At 37.6% G+C, this 26583-nt stretch overlaps 4 protein-coding genes across 4 annotated transcripts; all 4 read left to right on the forward strand.

Annotated features, from left to right (window-relative positions):
• The first annotated feature begins 8421 nt into the window (after window positions 1–8421).
• Window positions 8422–11339, forward strand: LOC106388724 (plant UBX domain-containing protein 9-like). Its single transcript, XM_013828867.3, has 10 exons — window positions 8422–8682; window positions 8849–8910; window positions 8999–9485; window positions 9572–9655; window positions 9737–9832; window positions 9944–10045; window positions 10198–10347; window positions 10684–10818; window positions 10911–10967; window positions 11079–11339. The coding sequence occupies exons 1-10, from the start codon at window positions 8599–8601 to the stop codon at window positions 11187–11189; spliced, it is 1368 nt and encodes a 455-aa protein (XP_013684321.1). The 5' UTR covers window positions 8422–8598; the 3' UTR covers window positions 11190–11339.
• Window positions 11340–11466: 127 nt separating this feature from the next.
• Window positions 11467–14561, forward strand: LOC106388723 (probable pectin methyltransferase QUA3). Its single transcript, XM_013828866.3, has 7 exons — window positions 11467–12099; window positions 12494–12697; window positions 12781–12991; window positions 13070–13331; window positions 13453–13827; window positions 13937–14032; window positions 14125–14561. Exons 1-7 carry the CDS (start codon window positions 11677–11679, stop codon window positions 14345–14347), a joined length of 1794 nt encoding a protein of 597 aa, XP_013684320.1. The 5' UTR covers window positions 11467–11676; the 3' UTR covers window positions 14348–14561.
• Window positions 14562–17043: 2482 nt separating this feature from the next.
• Window positions 17044–22090, forward strand: LOC106388720 (homeobox-leucine zipper protein ANTHOCYANINLESS 2). Its single transcript, XM_048749998.1, has 9 exons — window positions 17044–17634; window positions 17719–17966; window positions 18038–18155; window positions 18230–18844; window positions 18930–19031; window positions 19110–19319; window positions 20191–20365; window positions 20457–20812; window positions 21325–22090. Exons 1-9 carry the CDS (start codon window positions 17431–17433, stop codon window positions 21679–21681), a joined length of 2385 nt encoding a protein of 794 aa, XP_048605955.1. The 5' UTR covers window positions 17044–17430; the 3' UTR covers window positions 21682–22090.
• A 1068-nt stretch (window positions 22091–23158) lies between these two features.
• LOC106388722 (shaggy-related protein kinase theta) lies at window positions 23159–26354 on the forward strand (the record flags this gene model as incomplete). The annotated part of the gene is given in 13 exon segments (NM_001316271.1): window positions 23159–23442; window positions 23590–23817; window positions 23900–23992; window positions 24114–24173; window positions 24274–24546; window positions 24659–24733; window positions 24847–24903; window positions 24986–25126; window positions 25240–25290; window positions 25371–25466; window positions 25547–25630; window positions 25743–25845; window positions 26034–26354. Coding segments are annotated over 13 exon segments (1401 nt in total). The 5' UTR covers window positions 23159–23379.
• Between the last annotated feature and the right edge of the window lie 229 nt (window positions 26355–26583).

The following is a 26583-nucleotide window of genomic DNA, read 5'->3' on the forward strand; positions in this document are numbered from 1 at the left end:
CTTGTTCGACCCAATTGATTGAATTAACTCTACAACAAGAAGAGAGACGAAGGGTTTGTTGACACGAAGAGAATAAAGAGCAAGAGTGAAGACACCAAGAACCTGATTGAGAACCTGATTGATTATGGACAGGAGATGATAGACAAGAAATCATGGACAGAAAATCATGGATACGAAAACTGAAGCAAGGAAAGGTGTGAGACTGATTTAAATATTTTGCCTGAAGTTTTAGACTAATTTAAACAAGTGTAGGCAACTGGATAGAGCTGTTGGAGTGTGGAAACAAGCCAAAGTCACATGATATGCTAAGGAATGAAGAGAGAAGAGAGTTGTCACTATACGAAAGTGACTTCCTCAAATCTGGTCTTCATTAGTTTATTCATCTCCATTTATTTATTCATTCTCATTGTGTTATTCTCCTTGCTAGATCTATTTATGTAACTATTGTATACACTAAATCTATCTAAGGAAAAATGTTCCTCAAATATTCTTGTCTCTCTCTCTTGGATTCCCTCACATATCTCTCTTTGTTCTTCACCAAAATCTCTCAAATAATTCTCATAAACTCTCATTAATTCTCATAAATTTACATGGTATCAGAGCTACAAGCTCTTGAAACCTAAATCTCTTCCGCAAATTACTCTGATGTTATTTCTCTTTTTCTCTTTAAAATCTCTTATCATTCACACCAGTCTCTCTCTTCTGTTCTCTTATGTTCTTGGATTTTTCCAGTTCTGTTCTTGTGATTCTTGATCGATTCAAGAGAAAACTCAAGAATGGTGGTGATTCCAGTTACTCTTAAAGGAGCTAACTATCTACATTGAGCAAGGCTTGCTAAGACAGCTCTCGGAGGCAGAGGGCTTTGGAAGATTGTTGAAAAAGGCAGGCCACAAAGAAGACTATTCTAGGAGAGGATGGCAAAGAGGTTGTTCTTGTTGATGCTGGCGCCAAGAAGAAATGTCAAGAGGACCAGTTGGTGTTGTCCATTCTTCAGCACAGTCTTGACCCCTCACTTCAGGAATGTTACTCCTAATGTGAAACTTCCAATGAGCTATGAGATACACTTCAGAAGGTGTATGGAAACAATTCCAACATCAGTAGAGTCTTTGAAGTCAAGAGAGCTATCAATACTCTTAGTCAAGAGGACAATGATTTTGATAAACATTTTGGGAAGTTCAAATCCTTGTGGGCTGAACTTGAGATGCTCAGGCCAACAACTATTGATCCTCATGTGCTTAATCAAAGGAGAGAGCAAGACAAGGTCTTTGCCTTGCTGCTTACCCTCCATCCAAGCTATGGTGACCTCATCAAGCACATCCTAAGGAATAAGGAGCTATCTTCTCTAGATGAGGTATGCTCTGAGATTCACAAGGAGCAAGGCTCAGTTGGTCTCTTTGGAGGAGGAAAGAAAGATCTGGTGCTTGCAAACCAAGCTGATGGAGCAGCAAACAAAAACTCTTACAAAGCTGAAGACAAGAAGGTGTGGATTTGTGATCATTGCAAGAAGAAAGGTCATGGAAAGGACAAGTGCTGGATACTCCATCCCCATCTCAAGCCACAGAAGTTCAGGACATATTACAATGATGCCAAAACAAACTTTTCTGGTGATATTGGTGAGCCATCTATACAACCAGCATGCGCCAGACCAATGAAGCTTGTGAGAACAAAAGGGGAGCTTCCAGGAGTGGCTCAGCCTTAAGGAACACTCAAGATGAGACCATCAGGAGATCTGATATTGAGGCTCTCATCAAACTCCTTAAGGATAACTCTGGTAACTTACTTGGTACCTCTTTACATGCTACTGCTTGTGGAACTTCCTTGAATGCGATAACTAAATGTAATTTGACAAAACCTTTAGTTATAGATTCAGGAGCTAGTCACCACATGATCAGTGATTTAAAATTGATTAAAAACATTGTCCCTGCCTTAGAAAATGTTACAATAGCTAATGGTGAAAGAGTACCAATTAAAGGAGTAGGTGATCTTAGGTTGTTTAACAAAGATTCTAAAGCTTTCTATATGCCTAGCTTCACCTCAAACTTGTTATCAGTTAAAAGAGCTACTAATGACTTAGAATTGCAGTGTTACTTTCACTCTTAATGATATCTACTTTCAGGATATTGAAACTAGTAGGTTGCTTGGCAAAAGTGTCACCAAGGGAGATTTGTACTTGCTTGAAAATACTAAGCTTGCTGCCGATTTATCCCATGCTTTAAATTTCATTTCTGATTTCCCTAAAGATGTATTGTGGCATGCTAGATTAGGACATCCCCATTCTAGAGCTTTAAACATCATGTTGCCTAGTATTTCCTTTAAGAGTGATTGTGAGGCTTGTATCTTAGGAAAACATTGCAAATTTGGTTCGAGTATTTAGGATCCAAAAAAAATCCGAAATAGCCGAAGTGGACCCGAAAACTCGAAAAAAATACCTAAAAACCTCATAAATACCTGAAGAACTGCAAAAATACCCGAAAATTTACCCAAAATCTGACTTGAAAACCCAAAAGATACCTGAAATTTTACCCGAATAACCGAAATATATTTTTTGAAAATCTAAAATTTTACCTTAAACCTGATATTATACCTGAAAACATGGATCGAAAACTTGAATTTTTTTTTTGAAATATCAAAAATATATCCAATCACCCAAATACACCTAATATATACAATAAGTTTTGGGTACTTATCGGGTCTCGGATAGGACCCAGACCCGAACCAAGCCCCGCGGATCCAAAAAAAGAAATCCAACAGATACTTTATCAAGGACCCGGACTTGAATCTGTATTTTCGGGTCGATTCCGGTTCGGATCTGGGTAAAATGCTCATGCCTAGTTAGTTTTGTCATTTTGACCGCTTAATTAATTTCTTTTAATGAAAACAATAATATAATCTTACATTTTCTTAATTGAAATATCCTCACCAAAATTTTTTTTATTACAGAATAACATCAAATAGTCAAAATGATCAAAATAATTTTTATTAAAGAACGAAAAAGATTAAACTCTTGTTCAAAAACATGTCCGCCCGGAGGATTCGGCGGCCCAGTAAACTTTCAACAGTGAGTAAATGTGGCGATTCTTGATGATTCAGTTGTATTATACGGAATTATGTTCTAAATCTGATGTTTATATGTAGATCTAGGGAAGACAACCTATTTCCACACCAGAACTATCGTATAGTAATAAATGTACACATTGTTTCAATCTCGTCACAATTGCACACCACAGAAGTATAACAACTCCCTTCCACACGCAATGAAAGTTTGAACACAAAACGAGATTTGGCTTGGTTTTAATGGTCTATAACATGAACAGATTGTAAACCAGTTCATATCGGTTGGTACTGGTACAACCAGACCCAGATAAAGATCCGAGTAAGGATTGATTTAAACCCAAAATCGATATACCTTTCATTTTTTAGAACCTTAAAATCTAATATGATGGCGCCTGTAAATAGTTCTCTGAATCTCTTCCCCCTCTTCATCATCTTCTGTCTCTGGATACAAGTTATGCTTCACTTGAGGTTCATCGACAAAGTTCATGGCTTCTTTTTCAATGTTGTAATCATTACGCTCTCTTCAATCTTCACCATCAGAGTCAAAATGAGGAGAATCAAGAGTCCCCTGGGTCGAAATCAGGTGCATCATTCCACTCAACATTCACATCAGTCCATGGCTCCATTGTTGATTTCTGCAAAACAGAGACACTGAGTCAATACCAGAGAGAGAGAGAGAGAGAGAGAGAGAGAGAGAGAGAGAGAGAGATAGAGAGAGAGAGAGAGAGAGAGAGAGTTGCATCATTCCACTCAACATTCACATCAGTCCATGGCTCCATTGTTGATTTCTGCAAAACAGAGACACTGAGTCAATACCAGAGAGAGAGAGAGAGAGAGAGAGAGAGAGAGAGAGAGAGAGAGAGAGAGAGAGAGAGAGAGAGAGAGAGAGAGAGAGAGAGAGAGAGAGAGAGTTGTCGAACACTTACCTGAATGGAGCTAAGCAGAAGATCAACGACGTTCTTGGCGAGATAGACAAATGATTTAGGTATTTAGGGTTTCCAATTTTCTTAAGTCTGGTCTTGGGTTTGTCTGGTTTATTGATTTAATCTGGTTTATATTCTCTAATCGGGCCGTAACCGGGTCATTTTTGGTTAGTTAAGTTAGTCATTGGTTAAGTTTATGGTTTAGAGAACACTAACCAACGTTTAACCAGTTTTTGTAGGTATTAGTTCGGTTTGTGTGGAAATGAGTTTCAAACTTTCATTGTGTGTGGAAGGGGGTTGTTATACTTTTGTGGTGTGCAATTACGACGAGGTTAAAGCATTGTATACATTTATTATTATACGATAGTTCTGGTGTGTAAATAGGTCGTCTTCCCGTAGATCTATTATCCTTACAATAGGAAAACAAGGAAAAATGTTGAGAAACTAAAAAAAAAACTTGAAAAGCCATATATGTGTTTCATAACTCGACCAAAATCTGATTTCTAGAGATTCAAATCTAGGCTTTTGGTACGAAGTGAGAAAACACGGACCACTAAACCAAGCCTTACTTAACGTTACACTCAACATATTTAATATATATACGTATCAATATAGATTTTTCTTTCACCTCGTGAAAAAAGGAAAATCGTGGGAGAAAAGATATTATGAGAAATTTATGGTAGATTTAGTATAGATTTATGAAAGATATTAACCGAACTACGAAAGTTTTCATATATATGTGATTTAGCTATATTATGTATCATACGTTGTGCAGAACACTATAGATAGGGTTATGACACATAAACAAAAGAAGGTAAATCGTAGAGTTGTGGCTATAAGTTGTAATAAAGGTAGACATGTCAATTAGGGCCGAAGCCCGTAGCCCGAGCCCGCCCAGCCCTAAAAATTATCGGGCTTGGGCTTAGCTTTATAAACCCAAAAAAAATTGGGTCTTTCGGGCTAAGCCCATTTGGGCTTTGGGTATTTTGTGCTTAAGTCCGTTTGGGCTAGGGCCGGCCCGAAAACCCGAAATTTATATTTTAGCGTAAATATTATCCTTCTTTCTTGTAATCGAAACTATTATTAGTATTGATATATTATTTTGATATTTTTATCCAAACTCTAATAAAGCAAATATAAAAGTTGTTAATGCACTTTATTGTTTCATCATTACAAGTGTTACATTTTAAATTTTACAAAAGTACATTCTTCTTTCATGTACAACATGTTTTTATTTTCAAAATATAAAGTATGAAACGTTTGACCATGTTTATCATAAATTTTGTTCTCTTATATTTTTTGTTTTAATTGATATTTGATTATTTAAATCTTATTAAATTTGGTTTGTGTATAAAATGTTTTTAAAGCATACGAAAAAATAAAAAATTTGTGATAGACAAGAAAATTTTAAACTCACTTTATATATTTTTTATTTTTTTAAAATGAAACTCTTTTTTTTAATGAAAATTCACATGTATTAAAACGATGGAAGTGACAATGACAAATTATTTTTCGAAAAGCCCACAAAAGCCCGAAAAGCCCTATAGCCCTATAAGGGCCGGGCCGGGCCGGACTTTGAATTCTAGGCCCAAATTATTTTCGGGCCGGGCCGGGCTCAAATATTTACGGGCTTAGCGGGTTTGGGCCGGGCCGGGCCGGGCCAGCCCGACTTGACACCCCTAAATAAAGGTACAAATAGACTAAAGACATCTTGCTACAATATAACTTAACGAATTTTAGCTAAGATATAATATACAGTACAAGAAATTTTTGTTTGCGTTATATACTCATGATAGATCTATGTATAATTCTTAGTATCTGATTTCTAGACTAAATAGATGACCAGAATGAGTATTCAATCCCCAGGTAAGACATAAAATAAAATATGATTTCACTATTTTTTTTTATAAGAATTTTAAGCATGTAATAGTGATACTTATTTCCAATAGTTTTCATATTTTTTTTATTTTTTAATGTTTAGTTTACTATTTTTTCCATTACAAAATGTAAAACCAGTCCAAAATGACCAAAAATATCAAAAGTCTCAAATAGACAAATGAAAGTTGTGAATGTCTCTTTTTCCAATTTCCCTTATATTTTTACCTTATATATATATATATATATATAATATTTAAATAAATATAGTTCTTTTAAATTGAAACTTTTATTTTCCAGAAAACTTTAAGTAGGAAACGATTTAAAATAATAATAATAGAAAAGTCTTTTTAAATATATATTATCTTTTTGAATATGAGTCTAGGAAAACATTAATGGGTATGGTATCTCCATAAATATGAGTTTTCAATAGACCTTTCTGACAAATATGATATCTTCTTAAAAAATTTTAAAATATTGATAAAATGTGTATTATCTTCATAAAATTTAGAAAAAGTAAAAAATGTGTATTTATGAATATTTTCATAAATATATATTTATGGATATTTTACTGAATTTAAATGATATGTTTATTAAATAAAATATTCTTAAATATGTATGATAATTTTCTTAAATTTTAAGAATTTTTTTTAGGAATTTGATATCTAATTTTTACAAAATTATTATATATTTAAAAGAAAATCTTCATATTTTTTTTAAGAAATGTTATATATTGAATAATATTTTACATGTGTTTTTTTTTTCAAATTTTACGTGTGTTAAAGAAGATTAATATTTTAGTAAATATACATATAAATCAAATTCAGGAAAATAACATATATGTTTAGGAAAAACTTATTAAATATAGATACAAGTTACAATCAACAAGTGTCTACACATTTATGAAAGCATTCATGAATTAAGAATTTTTTTTTACAAATTTAAGAAAATATCATATACATTCACAAAAGTCTTCATAAACTTAAAAAAAAAACGTTTTCCAAAAGAAATTTGCAAAAAAAAAAAAAGAGAGAGAAATACCATAAAATAGCACTAAAGAGTTTTATCACAAAATAGCTCATAAAGATCAAAATGACCTAATAAATTTCATTAAAAGTGTAAAATATACTTATATCTCTAAAGTTAACTAATCAATACTTATGATTTAGATTTGGGGTGGAGATTTGGGAGTGGAATTTAATATTTAAAATAACAATTTTAAAAATATATAAAAAATTATGTTTTTAAAATAAAATTTGAAATGATGATAAGATTGTCATTTAACGTTTTAGTAAAATTTATTTGAGTTGTTTTGGCTTTTTGATGCTATTTTGAGAATAAAATTAATAATACCTTTCTTTGTTGCAATTAGGAAATTAGGCTTGCAATAGAAAAGTATCGTTAGATACTTGGATAAATATATTACGTAATGTAAGGGTCTGGCTGGTTTTTCCGCTATGATCCGCAAACGCAGCTTTTGCAGTTGATAGCGGTTGACAGCGTTTGGAAATAATCATACAAACCGCTCCAAACCTCTTAAAATTAAAAGCTAGTTCCAACTAGCGTTTGCGGTTTCGGGTGGAAAAATAAATATAAAATTATTTTCAAAAATATTTTAAAATTTTAAAATTAAAATTTTAAAATGGGAATATTATAAATAAAAATATATACATATTTTATATATTAATTAAAATTCACAAACAATATCATAATTTGTTTTATAAAAACTTTAAACTAATTATTTATTATAATTTTTAAACATTTATATACACCACATATATAAAGATATACACATATATAAAACGAAATAAAATATTTTTTTAAAAGTTTTAATATAAATTTTCAAAACAAATTTTATTAAAATTATAAATTTCAACTAATTTATTTTTTTATAAATAAACATAATATTTTATTAATCATATTATATTGATAATTATTATATTTTATTACAATAGTATGTTTTTATATTTTTATAATGTTACAATATGTTAATATGGATAATTTATTATTAAACCGCTGCAATATCTTATAATCAACTAGTCATAAATATCCCGCAAACGCAACAATTTTCAAACGTTGCACCAGTCATACAAAACGCTTAATAACGCTTGAAACCGCAAACTCCCGCACCCGCAACCGCAAACTCCCGCAACCGCAACCGCTGCGTTTAAACCATTTAAGACTCTATTCTTCCGGCCTAAGTTGATAATTGTCTCATACCTCAAACCATTTAAAAAACATATCAGTTTTTTTTTTTTTTTTTTATCAAAAGTGTTATTATGGGTATCAGCTTTAACCAAAGAAAATTAAAAGCAAAAACAAATTTTTACTAAAAAAGCAGTGAGGAAGGCTTGACTTTTTTTTTGTCATCTTGTTTTGATTAATAGTGTAAATGATGGTTGATGTAAAACAAAGAGTATCAAATTTTAAAGTTTATCTTATATGGAAAAGGTAACTCGTTGAATTCATAAATTTTCATTTATAATTGTAAAAGTAATTGGATAAGAAAATGAGTTAAAGTTGTGGGAATTATTGAGAAAAAAACATATATAAGTGCTGGATGGTGTAAATAGATGGGAACGTGTCAGAGAAAGTAAAATAAAGAAAAAAGCAATTAAACGTCACTTTGGTGTAGACTCATCAGCGTCGGTTCGAATCAGTTGAACCAATCTTGAAACTTACCAATCAAACACATTATTAGAACGCCGCTTTGCTTCCATAATCACCGGTTCGAGTTTGTTCTCCGATGATGAGACCGTCGAGAGACGCCATTCAGTCTTACATGAGCATCACCGGCGCCGATGAGTCACTCGCCATTCAGAGTCTCGAGGTTCCTCCTTCTTTTCTTTTCTGCATTGATTTCGTTTTTCGGATAGATTTGAAATGATGTAATTGGAATCCGGAGAGTTTAGTGTTTTCAGCTAATTCACTGAGCAGCATCGTATAGGATCTATCAGTGTAGATCCACTAATCGCTAGTGTAAACTTTTTGATCAGGAACATGGCAATAATCTCACTGAGGCCATCAATGCTCACTTCAGGGATGTGGAGAGAAGCATGTATGTTGTTATCTTCTTTGATTTTTGTTCTTCTTCTTCTTCATTGTATAATAAACCCTCTTTCTTTATTTGGTCTTTATCCTTGCAGTCTTGATCCAAGCTCAGACACTCGTCCAGCATACAATGCTGTGGAAGATAACAGTCATCATGTTCGTAGTGGTGGTGGTGGTAGCGAGTCTAGGCCAGTTCCAGGCGGACTTCCATCTCTCCTCTCTGCTGCTCGCTCTTTTAGACCTTCGTTGCTTCTAGATCCCAACTACAGGAGAAGTCTCCTTAGGCAGCTCAGTGGCTCTGCTTCTTCTCCTCCTCCATCATCTCACACGGGAGAAGTCACAGGGTTCCCTGCTAACTCTACCTGGGGTGCTGCTAATGATCAGATTCGCCCTCATGGACTTGGAGATGTCGGAGGAGACGGTTATGCTAGACATTCACCAAGCTATCATGGATCTCAAGTCTATGGTGGAACAACACATAGGGATGCTGAATCACCTGTGTATCAAAACGATGCGGAGGAAGAAATGATCAGAGCTGCCATTGAGGCTTCAAAGAAAGACTTTCAAGAGGGTCGTGACAATGTATAGTGTTATAGCTTTCACCGTCTCTAGATCCTGAATTGAATGAGCCTAGCCTCGCTTATTTTTAAAATGTTTTTTTTTTGCAGGTTCCATCTAGCGTTTTGTCTTCAAGAGAGGCTATTAACAAGGAAGACGAGGACATTGCCCGTGCGATTTCTATGTCGATAGAGGTATTTGGATAGATATTTTGCTTCTGCTACGTACCTGACGATGTAGGTGATGTCTCACATTAGCAACAATTTTGCTTTCAGATGGAAGAGCAAGAGAGTGTAATGCGAGAGCAACTAGCTGAACTTATGCCTCGCTCCGTTGAGCCGTCTAATACAAATGAAAGTAGCAGATATAACGTATGAAACTGAATTTATCATCTCCTCTAGTTACATACTAAGTTACTTTTTGATGTAATGTGTTGAGACTCTTTAAGCTATCTTGCTAACTAGAACCATTGTACTTTGAAGCCGGGGAGCTCTACATTGCAAGACAAGCGTGAAGATATTAAACAAAAGCAGCCAATTGATGTTAGCTCTCAGCACGGACATGAAGCTTCTTATCCTGAAGAGGTAATTATTCAAAAAGAGTTTGATTTCTCTTATCAGTGATAGTAGCAAATCAAGAGCAAATTAAGCATCTTTTTAGCGACTAGCTTCTAGTTGATCATGATCATGTGTTCTTCTTACCCTGTTTTCACCTCCTGTTGCTGGACTTCTACTAGTGGGGTGGCATTCCGTCAAAAGAGCTACAGGAGGCAATAATGCTGGAAAAGGCACTCTTTAGTGGAGTAGCTAGAGAAAATACTTCACATAATAATCAGCCTGGAACTCACATGGAGTCACAATCTTCCGATAAGAGGGCCATTGGAGAGGTAATCTGCTTATCTTGTGAGGCATTCATTAGTTGGAAGGTGAAAGTTGACATGAACATAGTCCAGTGTGGGAACAACTCCTTTCCCATGAATACATAGGTAGAACTCAGCCTACAAAAGGGTTTATGTAATCAGAGTAAACCCTAAGATTTTCAGTCGATATAAATATACGATAATAGTGAATCGTAAAGGAAAATGCGTCTGAAATGTGGTTTAACATTGATTTCATAACTACAGATCCATCTCTTAGGCATCCTTAATATTCAATCTGGGTTGTAATGCCTGTCCAGTGAATGCTAATATTCACAATTGTTTTGGGTACCTCACTTGTGGCAGAGATCTTCCATTACGAAGAAGGAAGCACTTCCCATAGAGCCATCAGTGGATAATGAAGATGCCATCACTCTACTTGTTAGAATGCCAGATAGCAGCCGTCATGGTCGTCGCTTTCTCAAATCAGACAAGCTTAAGGTGAAGTTTGCAAGTCTCGAGTGATTAGTGTGAGCAACATTTTTTTCGTATTTAAAAGAGCTTTCCTTAACACTTGTTTTGTTGAATTGCAGTACCTTTTTGACTTCATAGATGCTGCTGGACTAGTCAAACCAGGCACATATAGAGTGGTAAGCCTCTCTTAGATGAGGCGATATTCTATTTGTCACTTCTAATATTCGTTTATATATATTATCTGCTGCTACAAGCCTCTCTTATAAGTGGTATGAATGTGTAAACAGATTAGAGCATATCCTCGACGTGCATTCAGCCTTCAAGACGGTGCCTTAACCTTTGAGGAACTGAGTCTCACCAACAAGCAAGAAGCGTTGTTTCTGGAACTACTGATATAGTAGTAGTAGCAATGTGTACCTCTTAGATGATGATAGTAGAAACTAGTTGAGTTCAATGTACTGTAAGCCTTTAACCGCTTTCGTATGGTTACACAGTTTGTTGTAAACTCTCGTATGTTTTTGCTAATGTTGAATCTCCGGTTTGAAACACTTTATACTGGCATTTACAAATATATATTTAAGGCCCAATCCAATATTTAAAGCCCCAATTATAATATATTCCAAAAGCATGCAAAATGTATAAACGACGAGACGACCAAAGAAATTAAAATATTATTTAATTAGTTTTTCTTATGTTAGGGAGCCCATCAGTGGCGTATCCTATCCACCGTGCTCCGCCTGATGCAAGTCGGTACTAAAACACTGAGAAAATTAAAATAAAATAAATATTTAAAAAATCGCCGACAAATCTGAGATCTCTCCAATTATAAGATTTGCATCTGATCTTGTGTCCACGAAGAAGAAAGATTCTGAGCTAAGCTAAGGTATGGGGCTACCTGCGTCGAAGCGTAATAATCAGCGTCAATGGAGCCTCCTCGACATCGTAACCGCCGCCTTCTTCGGCATCGTCCTTCTCTTCTTCATCCTACTCTTCACTCCTCTCGGCGATTCCATGGCCGCCTCTGGTCGCCAAACGCTGCTTCTCTCCACCGCGTCAGATCCGAGGCAACGCCAGCGGCTGGTGACTCTGGTTGAGTCCGGTCAGCATTTGCAGCCGATCGAGTATTGTCCCGCGGATGCTGTTGCTCACATGCCTTGCGAGGATCCGAGGAGGAACAGCCAGCTTAGTCGGGAGATGAATTTCTATCGGGAGAGACACTGTCCGTTGCCGGAGGAGACGCCTCTCTGCTTGATTCCTCCGCCTTCTGGTTATAAGATCTCTGTTCCCTGGCCGGAGAGCCTACACAAGGTATTGAATTCAAGCTGCAAACTATGATGTTGGTATGAACTGAGGGGATGTATTCAATCCAACATTAGAGACGATTTGTTGTGATTTTTAATGAGTTTTTAGATGATTTTAAGTGAATTAGAGAATTTACTACGATGGTTTTAGTATGAAGTTTAGATACATTAATATGATTTCAGAGATTTTAGAGGAGTTTTTAAAAATTAGGTTTGAATAACAACAGATTTTTCATTTTTTTTTACAAATTAGTTGAACTTTTTTTGATCAAAAAATGAGTTCAACTTCTATATTGAATTAACCCTTTATATGAGCTAGTTCTATATTTCTGGTTTTGCAAGGCTAGAGATATATCTCTTTGGTAGGATGTTATACTTACTGAGCGTTTTAAGCTTTGCAGATATGGCATGCAAACATGCCATACAACAAAATTGCTGACCGGAAAGGTCACCAAGGATGGATGAAAAGGGAAGGTGATTACTTCACTTTCCCTGGTGGTGGCACCATGTTTCCTGGCGGAGCTGGCCAGTACATTGAAAAGCTTTCTCAGTATATTCCTCTTAACGGGGGAGTTCTCAGGACTGCCCTTGACATGGGATGCGGGGTAAGCATCATAATAGTCTCTTTTTTTTTTTGTATTCACATTTTGCTCTGTATTGGTACAATACGATTGTGAAACCTTTGCAGGTCGCAAGTTTTGGAGGTACTCTACTATCTCAAGGCATTCTGGCCCTCTCGTTTGCACCAAGAGATTCACATAAATCGCAGATTCAGTTCGCTTTGGAAAGAGGAGTCCCTGCGTTTGTTGCCATGCTTGGCACTCGTAGACTCCCCTTTCCTGCATCCTCCTTCGACTTGATGCATTGTTCCCGATGCTTGATTCCTTTCACGGCATACAGTAAGTAGTATCTTGGGTTTTGGAGTATAAACTTTCATATCATCTGTTGTCTGATTATGCTTGGTGATTTGTCTGCAGATGCAACTTACTTCATCGAAGTTGATAGGTTACTGCGCCCTGGAGGATATCTTGTAATCTCTGGCCCACCTGTTCAATGGCCTAAACAAGACAAAGAGTGGGCTGATCTTCAGGCGGTCGCTAGAGCTTTGTGCTATGAGCTAATTGCTGTCGATGGAAACACTGTCATCTGGAAGAAGCCTGTTGGAGATTCATGTCTACCCAGCCAGAACGAGTTTGGGCTTGAGTTGTGTGATGAGTCCGAGCCCCCAAGTGATGCATGGTGAGTTTCCTCGGAAATAGCACTCATATGACCTCGTTGTATAGTTTTGTGGATGAGAATATGGAACTGTAATAGAAAGCAAAAGTGAAGTCTGTCTTTTTTTTCTCTCCCCTTTTTTCAGGTATTATAAATTGAAGAAGTGTGTTACTAGACCATCGTCTGTCAAAGGAGATAATGCTTTGGGAACTATTCCCAAGTGGCCGGAAAGGCTTACTAAAGTTCCTTCTAGAGCCATTGCTATGAAAAACGGGTTGGATGTGTTTGAAGCAGATGCAAGGAGGTGGGCAAGAAGAGTTGCCTATTACAGGGATTCCCTCGACTTGGAGCTGAAATCTCCAGCTGTCCGCAATGTCATGGACATGAACGCATTCTTTGGAGGATTTGCTGCAGCCCTTGCATCTGAGTCTGTGTGGGTTATGAATGTCATCCCAGCTCGGAAGCCATTAACTCTTGACGTGATTTATGACAGAGGTCTCATCGGTGTTTACCATGATTGGTTAGTCACTTTTATCAAAGCAAAGACTTTAGATACATGCTATTTCTCTTGTTTCGTATATTAGCCGTTGCCAGCATCAAGGATCAAACTTTTCTATTGTTTCTTGTAGGTGTGAGCCTTTTTCAACTTATCCTCGCACGTATGATTTCATCCACGTATCAGGAATTGAATCACTGATAAAACGGCCAGACTCGAGCAAATCGAGGTATAATTAAAGGTTAAACCATTCTCGGTTGCTAAGAAAAGGTCCTTGTCTTATCCGCTTTACCTAAACTGAATTGTCTAATATGCATACAGGTGTAGCCTAGTAGATCTGATGGTGGAGATGGACAGAATACTGCGTCCAGAAGGAAAAGTTTTGATCCGAGACACTCCAGAGGTGCTAGACAAAGTAGCAAGAATGGCTCATGCTGTAAGATGGTCTTCTACCATACATGACAAAGAACCTGAATCCCATGGAAGAGAGAAGATTCTTGTTGCAACCAAACCTCTCTGGAAAATGCCATCAAACTCCCACTAAAGACACAAAAAGAAACAAACAAAAAAGAAGAAGAAAGAGAGGAGGAAGGTCTTCCCAGACTTGTAGGTAACAGTCACTTTCTCTCCAGCCCCCATATGTCTGTCCATTAAACACCATCCTGACGATATACTTTTTTATGTGTGTTCGTGACATTGCTTCCAAAATGTATCGCAATCGTATAATGTTAATTCTTGATCACACGTGGTTCTGTCAATGATTTCATGTGCGGGGTCTACCTTGTGTGGCCCACATGAGTAAAGTATGCATGTGACTCTGCATATACAGTAGTACTTGTACTCGAGGCCGTGTATTAGGTGCACGTCCTGAATACTCACTCATTTGTGTATTGAAAACCCCAACTTACTGACAATTTCTATGATCCAATGTTAGCAAAAAACAGTTGATGTAATTTGATTGATTTTGGGTGAGAAACGAAACACATTAGGAAGACTTCTCTTTTTCAGTACTTTTAGCTTCAGGTGTGGAGACATTGTGGTAAAAAAAAGGTGAGAGAGAAAGAAGGTGAGGACCATTAATTGGAATAATGGGATTGGCTGGTATAGTCCTCTTCTGAACCATATTTTGTTGCTCTCAATAAATGATCTTTGTTGCTGTAGACGTCCAATAAAAGCTGATCGTTTTTCTGTTTGAACGTAACATCGGATGCGCACTAGAGGATTCGATTAGATTTGACCCTTGTGGTACTCACTCATCATGGAATTGTCTTAGTAGAAAAGTCTAGTCTTTTGATATCTAAAAGGTGTATGCCATGTTATTGATTCTAAAGGGGTCTTCTGGTTTGTTTCTTTGGTCAATAATGCCCTATATATGACATCCCGAATATGTTCTTACGTTAGCAACAATACATTGGTCGTAACGCGACATACAGTTTCATGTCGTATGTGTAAGATAGTTAGGTTGTGAAAAACATCAAGTGATTGGAACAAAACAATGGAAGCGAAAGTCTTGTGCATACCTGAAACGATAAATAGGAGAAGTCGTAGTGTGTTGTGTTGCGTTTTTGCTGGTCGGTTGTTCTTAGGGAACCGACATTCCCATGTGCTTCAAACCGAACCAAACCCAATATGATCCACCACTCTGGCCGTCCTTTAAATTAGTTCCCACGTTTTGTTTCTTTTCCAGTTTATACTTTTTCTTAGGTTTATGGATCCATACTTTCGGTTCAATTAATTCTGACTTTGTGTAAACACTAAACCCTAATGTATCAATCATCAAAACATTAGTCCAGTGTTTGTATGTTTATACATTTAACTGTAGCTGAGCGAGTTGAATGGACCTTCTGAACTGACGATTTGCTAAATAAATTATAACATCAGAATAATTACATTTGAAGCATATTTGAAAACTTGAAAAATTATACAATCAAACAATATTTCCCCAAACTTCGGTTGATCTGCTGAATAAGAATTACATTTAGCACACTTTGCAACTTGGACTTTTTCATAAAATATGTAAAATATAAAAAGTAGATAAGAACATAAAATTAATGCGACTTCTCCTATATGCGCGCATAGCACTATGAAGTACGGTTAAATAGTGAAAAGTTTTCTCCATCATCAAATCTAATAATTGTTGTACTTAATTAATTTTTCCAAATTATCCCACCATCTAGGGGATACAATTTTGCCCAATAATGGAGTTTAACAAGACTAATTATGGAATGTCTTTTTAGTTAACACAAGCTCACTTCTTCATGTCGTTACTTGAGAATAGATTCTTTCACAACTCAAAGATTCTATAGCTTATTTGATTATGTTCTAGTAGTAATATATATCAAATGATATCATAAGATAAAAAAAGGCATGTCGACAATAGAAAAATACATATAATGGAGTCATGAAAATTTGTGGGGTTGCTAGACAAGTCTATAACAAAAATAAAAGTCGTCTATATTTTCCGCGAATAAGAAAAAAGCGAGTACAGAAAAAGCGCGTGAGGTAGAAAATGGTAAAAAGAAGGAAAAAGTCAACCGAGTTCTTCTGGTAAAAGAGTCTCGTGCATTCGTAAGGTTTTCAAGAGTCCACATATCTCATTCTAACGTTTTTCTCACTCTTTTCTCCTCAATTAATTCATTTAAAAATATTTTTTTTCCTCTAACGTATAGTTTCATTTTATAGACATAATCTATAAATAAATATGTTTAAATTGAGTAAGAGCGTTCAATCAATGGTGTCTTGATTTAATTTCGAAAATATTCTGTTTAAAAATGGTAATACTTACAAACGTGACTTTATTATATAATATATTGTCCAAAATTATTATTTTTATAATCTATTGTCTGAGAAAAAGGTAAATAGCTTAAAGTAGATTTGAAACCATATATAACATATTCAAATTTGATACAGTGCTTGTGTAAGTTTTACTTTTAATTGGAATCTACAATTAGTTTGAAAAGATCTGTAAATAAATAAATAAATAATGTCAAATTAGATTTTTTTTGCTTCTAATTTTAATACATATACATAGACAAATATAAAAAGTCAGTTCAGTTCTAAGATCAGCTTGGTGGGTCTTTTTGGATTTGAATTGGATTTAATAGATTCACTTTATTAAAACAGAACACTTTAGCTAAATTTGTCAAAATGCATTTAAAATATAAAAAAGAAAGAAATTAATAAAAGAAGAAAAGAAATCTATACAATATAAAAATAAATTAAAAAAATACAGAAAGGGGAAAAAGAGAGTCAATATATATATCAACATGCAAGAGTGAAGAGAGAGAGAGAGAGAGAGAGGCCTTTTCTTCTATTCACAACATTTAGGGTTTCCCATCTTCATCTTCCCCATCACTCTTCCAAACCATTAATTCCGCGAGAGAGAGAGAGACTGAGAACGAAGAGCAAAGAAGTTAGAAAAAAATAAAGAAAATTTTCCGCTTTCGTTCTCCTTCTCTCTCCTCCATTAAGTTTCTGGGTTTCTTCTCCCTCATCCTCTTTTGTTTTCCTGTGATTGAGCAGTTCTCGATCTACGCATACCCTTTTCCGTGAAAAGTCTCTCCCTTTATTCTCTGGGCACTTCGACATAATAAGAAGACAACAAAATATTAAATCTGTATCATTTTGATGAACTTCGGTAGTCTCTTTGACAACACGAACGGTGGTTCTCCCACCGGAGCTAGAATCCTCTCCGGTTTAACATATGGCAACCACACCACCGCATCCACCGTAATACCCGGCGGTGCTATGGCTCAAGTGGCGGCAGCGAGTCTCTTCTCTCCTCCTATCAACACGAAGACTGTTTACTCATCAGGCCTCTCTCTAGCTCTCGTACGACGCCGTATCCTCTACTAATATGAATAAATAGAGAACAATAAAAAAACCTAATATATTTATTTTCATTCGGACAAACAGGAGCAACCGGAGAGAGGAGGAGGAGGAACGAACCGTGGAGAAGCATCGATGAGGAACAACAATAACGATAATAATTTCGAAGGGAGTACGACGAACAGGAGAAGCCGTGAGGAGGAGCATGAGAGCAGATCTGGAAGTGATAACGTCGAAGGTATCTCCGGCGAAGATCAAGACGCCGACGATAATAAACCTCCTCGGAAAAAACGTTACCACCGACACACTCCTCAACAAATCCAAGAACTCGAATCGTAATCCCCTCTTTCTCTCTCTCTCTCTTTCGTTCGATCTAGATTAATTAATGTCTTGAGTTTGGTTACAGCATGTTCAAGGAGTGTCCACATCCTGACGAGAAGCAACGACTTGACCTTAGTAAGAGACTTTGCTTGGAGACCAGACAAGTCAAGTTCTGGTTCCAGAATCGTCGCACTCAGATGAAGGTTTCTTACTCAAAATCACATTTTTTTATGTTTATTTGTAATAAAATATTTATTAAATATCAAATCGTTTGCAGACTCAGTTAGAGCGGCACGAGAACGCGTTGTTGAGACAAGAGAACGATAAGCTAAGAGCTGAGAACATGTCCATACGCGAGGCAATGAGGAATCCAATGTGCAACAACTGTGGTGGACCAGCCATGCTCGGCGACGTCTCTCTCGAAGAGCACCACCTCCGCATCGAAAACGCTCGCTTGAAAGACGAGTTAGATCGTGTCTGTAACCTCACCGGTAAATTCCTCGGCCACCACAACCACCACTCCTCTTCTCTAGAGCTAGCCGTCGGCAACAACAACGGCGGAAACTTCAACTTCCCTCCTGATTTCGGCGGTGGCGGTTGCTTACCACCGCCTCCGCAGCAGCACCAGTCGATGGTGGTTAATGGGATTGATCAGAGGTCGGTTTTGTTGGAGCTGGCTTTAACGGCCATGGATGAGCTGGTGAAGCTCACTCAGAATGATGAACCGTTATGGGTGAAAAGCTTGGACGGAGAGAGAGATGAGCTTAACCAAGAGGAGTACGTGAGGACGTTCTCGTCAAATAAACAAACCGGTTTAGTTACTGAAGCGTCGAGAGCGTCCGGTATGGTTATCATCAATAGCTTAGCTCTCGTCGAGACGTTAATGGACTCCGTAAGTTATTATTAGTTCTTTTTAATTTGATTTTTTTATTTTTTTTTATCTCTAATGAATAATGATTATTATTATTTTTTAACAGAACCGGTGGATCGAGATGTTTCCGTGTAACGTTGCAAGAGCCATAACCACTGACGTTATCTCTGGTGGAATGGCCGGGACAAGGAACGGTGCACTTCAACTGGTAATAACATTACTCTCTCAAATCACATTCCGTTTTAGTATTTTGGTTTGGTTAAAATATGATAAATTTTTACTACAGATGAATGCGGAGCTACAAGTATTGTCACCGTTGGTTCCGGTTCGCAACGTGAATTTCCTCCGGTTCTGCAAACAGCACGCGGAAGGCGTGTGGGCGGTGGTCGACGTTTCAATTGATACCGTTCGGGATAATTCCGGTGGATCTGCCGTCACGGTCCGGCGTTTACCATCAGGCTGCGTAGTGCAAGATATGTCCAATGGATACTCTAAGGTAATTAACTTTAAGAAAAAAAAATCATAATGATAATTAATCACGTAAACACATTTGGAATCTTTTTTCTTAGAAATGTTTTGTTATTGGGGTTTGAAAAAATTCGATGGAAATGAAGAAAAAGTTAGGATCTCTAGGTTTTAAATTGAGTGACTAGACGAAGAAGAAGCTCATGCATCAATGAGTCTTGTTTTTTAGCCATTACTCGCTGCACCCACTTCACTGTCACTCTCAACTTTCTTTTCAAATCTTTTTTTTTTAATCTTTTGGGTTTACCGTCTTTTTTATTTTCAGACGTTTTTATTTTGAATAGTTCATAGAGCATGATTTTATGTCAGAAAAGAAAAAAAAAGGATTTATAGAATATGCTTTTTTCTCTTCCTCGAATTCTGATCCCCGAACCTTCCGAGATTGCTGAAATTATTTTATGGATCCGGATGCTTCTCTATCTGTCGGATTCTCTGGATTAGATTTCAAGTTTTCGACAACTGTGTTTGTCTCCAAATATCGAAATCCTTCTTATAATTATTTATTTTACTCTCTATTCTATGAAGCATCTGTCCAAAAATATTTGGTGCGCATTTTGAAAAGAACACATTAATTTCATATGCATGCACAAAATAATGCCTTCTAATTATCGTTTAAATAAATCTTATTTCCTATATCTAATCCAATCTTCTATGCTGCCTCGTATCTCCCCTATGTAATATATTTATTTCATTTGTTGTACTATTTTCTTCAAATTTTATCTTCTCATCTCAACTTACACTTGGTTGACTAATGACTACATGGTGTTTAATCTCTCGTCTAACCGGTTTAGTTAGTTCGCTTGTTTATATGCTAAACCAGGATTTGTTTCTGGTTTGCGCAGGTCACGTGGGTTGAACATGCAGAATACGATGAAAACCAAATCCACCACTTGTACCGGCCGTTGCTTCGGTCAGGTCTTGGTTTTGGCTCGCAAAGATGGGTCGCTACACTTCAGAGACAGTGCGAATGTCTGGCCATCCTCATGTCCTCGTCCGTTACGCCGCACGACAACTCATGTCCGTTTCCTAATTCACGCACTTATCAATATAACACTTTAAATATGTTATAAATCTGTATTTAAATAACTTTGACGTATGCAAAACACAGCAATAACGCCTGGTGGTCGGAAAAGCATGCTGAAGTTAGCTCAACGTATGACGGTCAACTTCTGCTCGGGCATCTCTGCGCCATCTGTCCACAGTTGGAGCAAGCTCACCGTCGAAAATGTAGATCCGGACGTTCGAGTTATGACCCGTAAGAGTGTGGACGATTCGGGTATTGTTCTGAGTGCTGCAACGTCTGTGTGGCTTCCGGCTTCGCCACAACGTCTGTTTGACTTCTTGCGGAACGAACGGATGAGATGTGAATGGGATATATTATCTAACGGTGGTCCCATGCAGGAGATGGCCCACATCGCCAAAGGTCAAGATCAAGGCAACTCCGTTTCTCTGCTCCGCTCCAATGTAAGTTTTGTTTTTCCAAAGGTCAAGAATAAACCGGTTTATTCTTACCGGTTAGTTAGTCTTAGTTTAGTAATACCGGTCCAGTCTGAGAGTTATTCAAATATTGAGTAGAGTTTCCGGTTAACTAGTCTGGTATGTGTGATTGGTTCAGTAATGTATGGAACTGATAGGTATGGGGAGTGTGGATTAGGTGACAGTGACGTATTTGTCCCTGATTGAGGTGGTAGTATAATGGACAAAAGAGTGGATAGAGAAAGGACACTTTAGTAATTTGGGTGCTAGCACAAGATGACATTATAATATGAGTGGTTCTATATTTATACTTGTGTGTAGAAAACAAAAACATCACAGCTTTTTGTAAGAGTTTTTAAAAAGTCAAAATTAATAGGACAGTTTCGAACTTTACTGTATTTTTGACTTTTCACTTCTTTTCTCTGGTTTATCTGAAAAGGTTATTTTGACTTGTTCCCCCTTTTTCACCCTAAAGCGTTACTGTTTTGCATGTTTGGCAGCCAATGAACGCGAACCAAAGCAGTATGCTAATTCTACAGGAGACATGCATTGACGCATCTGGAGCGCTCGTGGTGTACGCGCCTGTAGATATTCCAGCCATGAATGTTGTGATGAACGGTGGAGATTCATCCTACGTGGCTCTACTTCCTTCTGGTTTCGCTGTTCTCCCCGACGGTGGCTCTGGAGACGTTGAGCAGCGACCGGTCGGTGGAGGGTCACTCTTGACGGTGGCGTTTCAAATCCTTGTAAACAATCTTCCGACGGCAAAACTCACGGTTGAGTCAGTAGAGACGGTTAATAACCTAATATCATGCACCGTTCAGAAGATCAGAGACGCTCTTCAGTGCGAAAGCTAAGGCTCAAGGTGTACCGTTGTCCGTTGAGCGTGTGTGTGTGTGTTGTCTTTTTTGTTGAGTTGTGAATTTTAACTATATGTACTGTGTATTTTGGGTTTTAGTTAAGTTTGGGAGGGGGGTGTCGAGTCAAGAACGAACCGCGCGGGTGGCGAAGTCCAACTCCTTTGTCACCGTGGTTGGGACCATGTTAGGTTTGGTCTGATCACGGTGGAGGAGTTGGTGGTTCGGGTATTGACTGGGGTTGGAAACCCCCTTTGTTATCCTTTTGGGTGTCATTATTATTATTATTATATAAAAAATTGTAGTAAAACTCATGTAGCGAGAGTGAGCCACACGCACCGTCAGATGCTGTGGTTTGCTAACGCGGACTGGGATATTATGAGCAGTATGTGGTTGGACTTTGGATGGATCTGGTCCGTTTATGTGTCTCTCGTGGTATGCATTAAATGTGTTTGCAGGCTAATATTCATTCATTTAATGCTATTTTTTTTTTCTTCTTCTGTCCGTGCGTGGCTCTTGCTTTTGCATGATGGGAGTTTACGTATTCCGCCATTTTCGTTCTGCCACGCCATACCATGACAGACTGGTGCGAGAACCCGACGTTACGCCGTCCTTGTCTCCGTTATGTCTTTTTCCTCGGTGTGTTACCAAATAGGAATTGACGTATTGAGTTGCCAAAAAAAAAAAAAAAGGGAATTGACGTATGGAACACCAACAAGATTGGACACGGTTTTGGGCCTTGTTTTAAGCCCACTAGAAGTTTAGGGGCTAGCCTAATGTGGCCATGGTTAAACAGTTTGTTTTTGCATATATACATCAACTGGGCCCGTGATATGTTGTATGGTGGGAACATTATATTTTGCTTTCCGAGCTCAATTTATATTTCGATCCTTTTAACAAAGCCCCAAGTGTTTACGGTTTTATAAATTTAATAGCCAAGCAGTTAAGGCAAGTACTCTAAGATTTAAACAGCTAGGGAGGAACAGTTCATAAGTTAAATTAACTACGCAAAGTACCTTATTTAGCTCTATCGAGTAAGTAACTTTAAAATGCATAAAACCTAGGGACAGCTTGAGCCTATATTATGTGTTTATCCAATTCAAACTCCGAGAGTAATGTTTAGAGTAAATTAATCGAATTTTGAATGTTATACTTACTATAGATTATGGGTAATAAGGACAGTAATAAATTAACATGAAAGTCAGGGAAGGAAGGAAAGAGAGAGTAGTCGAAGGAATGGTCAAATGATCCAAAACCCGCATATTCCGCGTGCCTAGATGCAATCATTCTATATATCCATCCGTAGATAACACAGCAAGTTAGGGGTATTTTGGGAAACAAAAGTGGTCGAAATGAGGAGGATTAATCCTAACCCGTCGGATGAGCTGCGACGATGAATCAACGGTGATGAGTCAATGTTTGACCAAAAGAAAGAGAGAGAGAGAGAGAACGAGGTTGGCATGATTGGCGAGAGAGAGAGAGAAGCAAAGATTCCACCTGGTTTGCGTCGTGAAGAGAGAGAGAGAGAGAGAGAGAGAGAGAGAGATTTTCCGATTAGAAGAATCGCTGTGTTGTGCTCGTCACGGACAGATGCGAATTTGAATATCCGAATCTGTTAATTCGTTATCTCTTTCTCTCTCCACATGAAGCTGTGGTGAGGATTTTAGGGCTGGGAGTTGGTATCTATTGGTGGCGAAGATGAACGTGATGCGTCGTCTCAAGAGCATTGCTTCGGGTCGGACCTCTGTTTCTTCGGATCCTGTAAGTAATGCATTTTCTCTTCAATTTATCTTCCAAAATGCTTTATCACAAGATTGATTTCTGTAGTAGAAGATGCATCCATTGATTGTTGTGGATGATATCTTTGATTTCGATGTTGACCTGACCTGACCTCTCGCTCTTTCTCAGGGTGTGGACTCTAGTCTTAAGAGACCCAAGCTCGATCAAGACAACGACAACTTATCTTCTCGTGGTGATGATCCCATGCAGGTTGACCAAAGTACTGACATGGTGTCCCAAGATAGTGTTGCCGGAACTTCAAATGTGCCTCCTCCTGCTGATCAGCTTCCGGAAGTGATGAACGATATGAGATTAAGAGAGGAGGAGCCTCATGCCAACCGCGGCGAGGAGGACAAAGTTGGTTGCTTTTGTTATATCTGGATTCTCCATCATTTAAATCATCATCTTCCTCACATCTCCATTGGCTTTGCTTATACAGGATATGGAACCACCTATTGTTAATGGCTGTGGGACTGAAACTGGTCAAGTTATTACAACCACTGTCGGAGGTCGTGATGGAAAGCCTAAGCAGGTGTTGTGTCTAAAATAAACTTTTGCTGATTGCCTTATTTCTTTTTTGAATGAATGGCTGTCTCCTCTGTTCACTCTGTTGGCCGTATCCTTACTTGCTTTTTTTCATTATTTGGTTTCAGACGATCTCATACATGGCCCAGAGAGTGGTTGGAACAGGCTCATTTGGAGTTGTCTTCCAGGTATGTGCAAATTCTTCGTATGAGAAATTATTAATCCTTTTTTACTTTTTGTCGTTTACAGATATTGAGTTGCTGTCTCTTTTTTTTTTTTTTGGGATAGGCCAAGTGTCTGGAAACGGGTGAACAAGTTGCAATTAAGAAGGTTCTGCAGGATAAAAGATACAAGAACAGAGAACTTCAGATCATGCGCTTGCAAGACCACCCCAATGTCGTGCGGCTGAGGCATTCTTTCTTTTCGACTACTGACAAGGATGAGCTCTATCTTAACCTTGTCCTTGAGTTTGTTCCCGAAACTGTATACAGAGCATTAAAGCACTATACCAAAATGAATCAGCATATGCCAATCATCCTTGTTCAGCTCTACACCTATCAGGTGAGATCTTTTAGTTCGATAGTCGATCGTTTTTAGTTATCTGCCTAGCTTGAAACTTCCTTTATTTGAAATGTTTTACTTACGCTTGTGTTGCTTGCTTTTGTCATATCAGATCTGCCGTGCGCTGAACTACTTGCATCGTGTGGTTGGGGTGTGTCATCGTGATATCAAACCACAAAATCTACTGGTATAGTGTAAATTCTTTGGACAAGGCATTTGTTTTTTATATCTAGATAACGCTCAAAAGATAAACCATATTACAAACAATACCCTGATTCTATTATGATGTGTTTTGCTTAGGTCAATACCCAAACCCATCAATTAAAAATATGTGATTTTGGAAGCGCAAAGATGTTGGTATGTTCTTTCTTGTCTGAAGTGTTCCTGGAGTTGGGTTAGCATTTGAGTAAAGATGGCTAACACTGTGATTCGTCTTCAGGTCCCAGGTGAACCTAACATATCCTATATATGCTCCCGGTACTACAGGGCCCCAGAACTTATATTCGGGGCAACAGAGTATACCAATGCCATTGACATGTGGTCTGGTGGTTGTGTTATGGCAGAGCTTTTACTCGGCCAAGTGAGTTTTATATATATATTGTAAAGTTTCGGTTATGATTGGTAGCTTAGTTACCTTTTAGTATCTCTCAAATCACATTCAATCATATTTAACTGTTAGTATTCTACCTGCAGCCACTGTTTCCCGGAGAAAGTGGCATTGATCAGCTGGTGGAGATTATCAAGGTACTTATTATGATCATTCGTGTTTCTTCCTCTCTTTTTACATTTCTTGTTCCTATCTTATTCATCTGTCCGTGTACCAGATTCTTGGTACGCCAACGAGAGAGGAAATACGGTGTATGAATCCAAATTACACAGAGTTCAAGTTTCCTCAAATAAAAGCTCACCCTTGGCACAAGGTTTGTAGACTAATCGTAGGTGCCTCTCTGGTTCATATACATGTTCAAATGAAATCTAATGTAGCTCAAAAATTCTGCAGATTTTCCACAAGCGAATGCCACCTGAAGCAGTAGACCTCGTCTCAAGACTTCTCCAGTATTCACCAAACCTTCGTTGCACTGCAGTAAGCCCAAATCCTTTTGGACATCACAAAAACTATTTAAACTAACCTCCTTGGCTGATTTGGAGTTTTCTAATTCAAAAATTCTACAAAACCCTTTTTACATTTTGTATAGTTGGAAGCTTGTGCACACCCCTTCTTCGATGACTTACGGGCCCCAAATGTATCACTGCCAAATGGAAGAGCACTGCCTCCATTGTTTAACTTCACTGCCCAAGGTCAGCCCATAACTTATTAAAACCTTGCCTTTTTTTTCACCTCGTCTTTCTCCTTACAAAAATGGTGAAGTAACCATTATCACCAATATATGTGAAGGGTTTAATTGATAGATACAAATACAGATGGGTGGAGACTATATTTCGTTCTGTTTCATTGATTTGTTTCCATTTGTATTTTGGCTGTGCAGAACTTGCGGGAGCATCAACAGAGCTGCGGCAGCGTCTAATTCCAGCGCATTGCCAGGGAACCGGAAGTAGCTCTTAGGATCATTCAGTGGCGTTCCCAAATTTTCAGCTTCCCTTCTCTCACTCTCTCTACCTACCACTTACTGGAGTGTGTGCAACAAATTTGAACCACTTATGCTTCCAAGCTTGAGGAGAGTCTGGAAATCTGAACGATGGGGACCAGAGGAGATGTGAGTTCAATTTTCCATCTCCAATTTCATTTTTTTCCCCACAAATCTGATCCCCTAAAAATGTTTGATGTATCATTTTTTAATTATTATGTTCGTAATCCATCAAGATTGTGTCCCTTGCCCTAATATCGCAAGCTTTGTGTTCAGCTAAGATTCAGTTCTCTGTTCTAACCTCAATTTGGTTATTGGATGAACATGCACTTTTCTCTTTTGCAAAACTCCAAAGCTTTTGATATTTTGTATGTTTCTGGTAGAAAATCATCTCAATCTTGGAAAATCAAAAGTTGAGTAAACCAAGTGGGCTTTGGTCGATCCATTGTAA

The sequence above is a fragment of the Brassica napus genome, chromosome C3, assembly GCF_020379485.1.
Source record: "Brassica napus cultivar Da-Ae chromosome C3, Da-Ae, whole genome shotgun sequence".
In the NCBI taxonomy this organism is placed as follows: Eukaryota; Viridiplantae; Streptophyta; class Magnoliopsida; order Brassicales; family Brassicaceae; genus Brassica; species Brassica napus.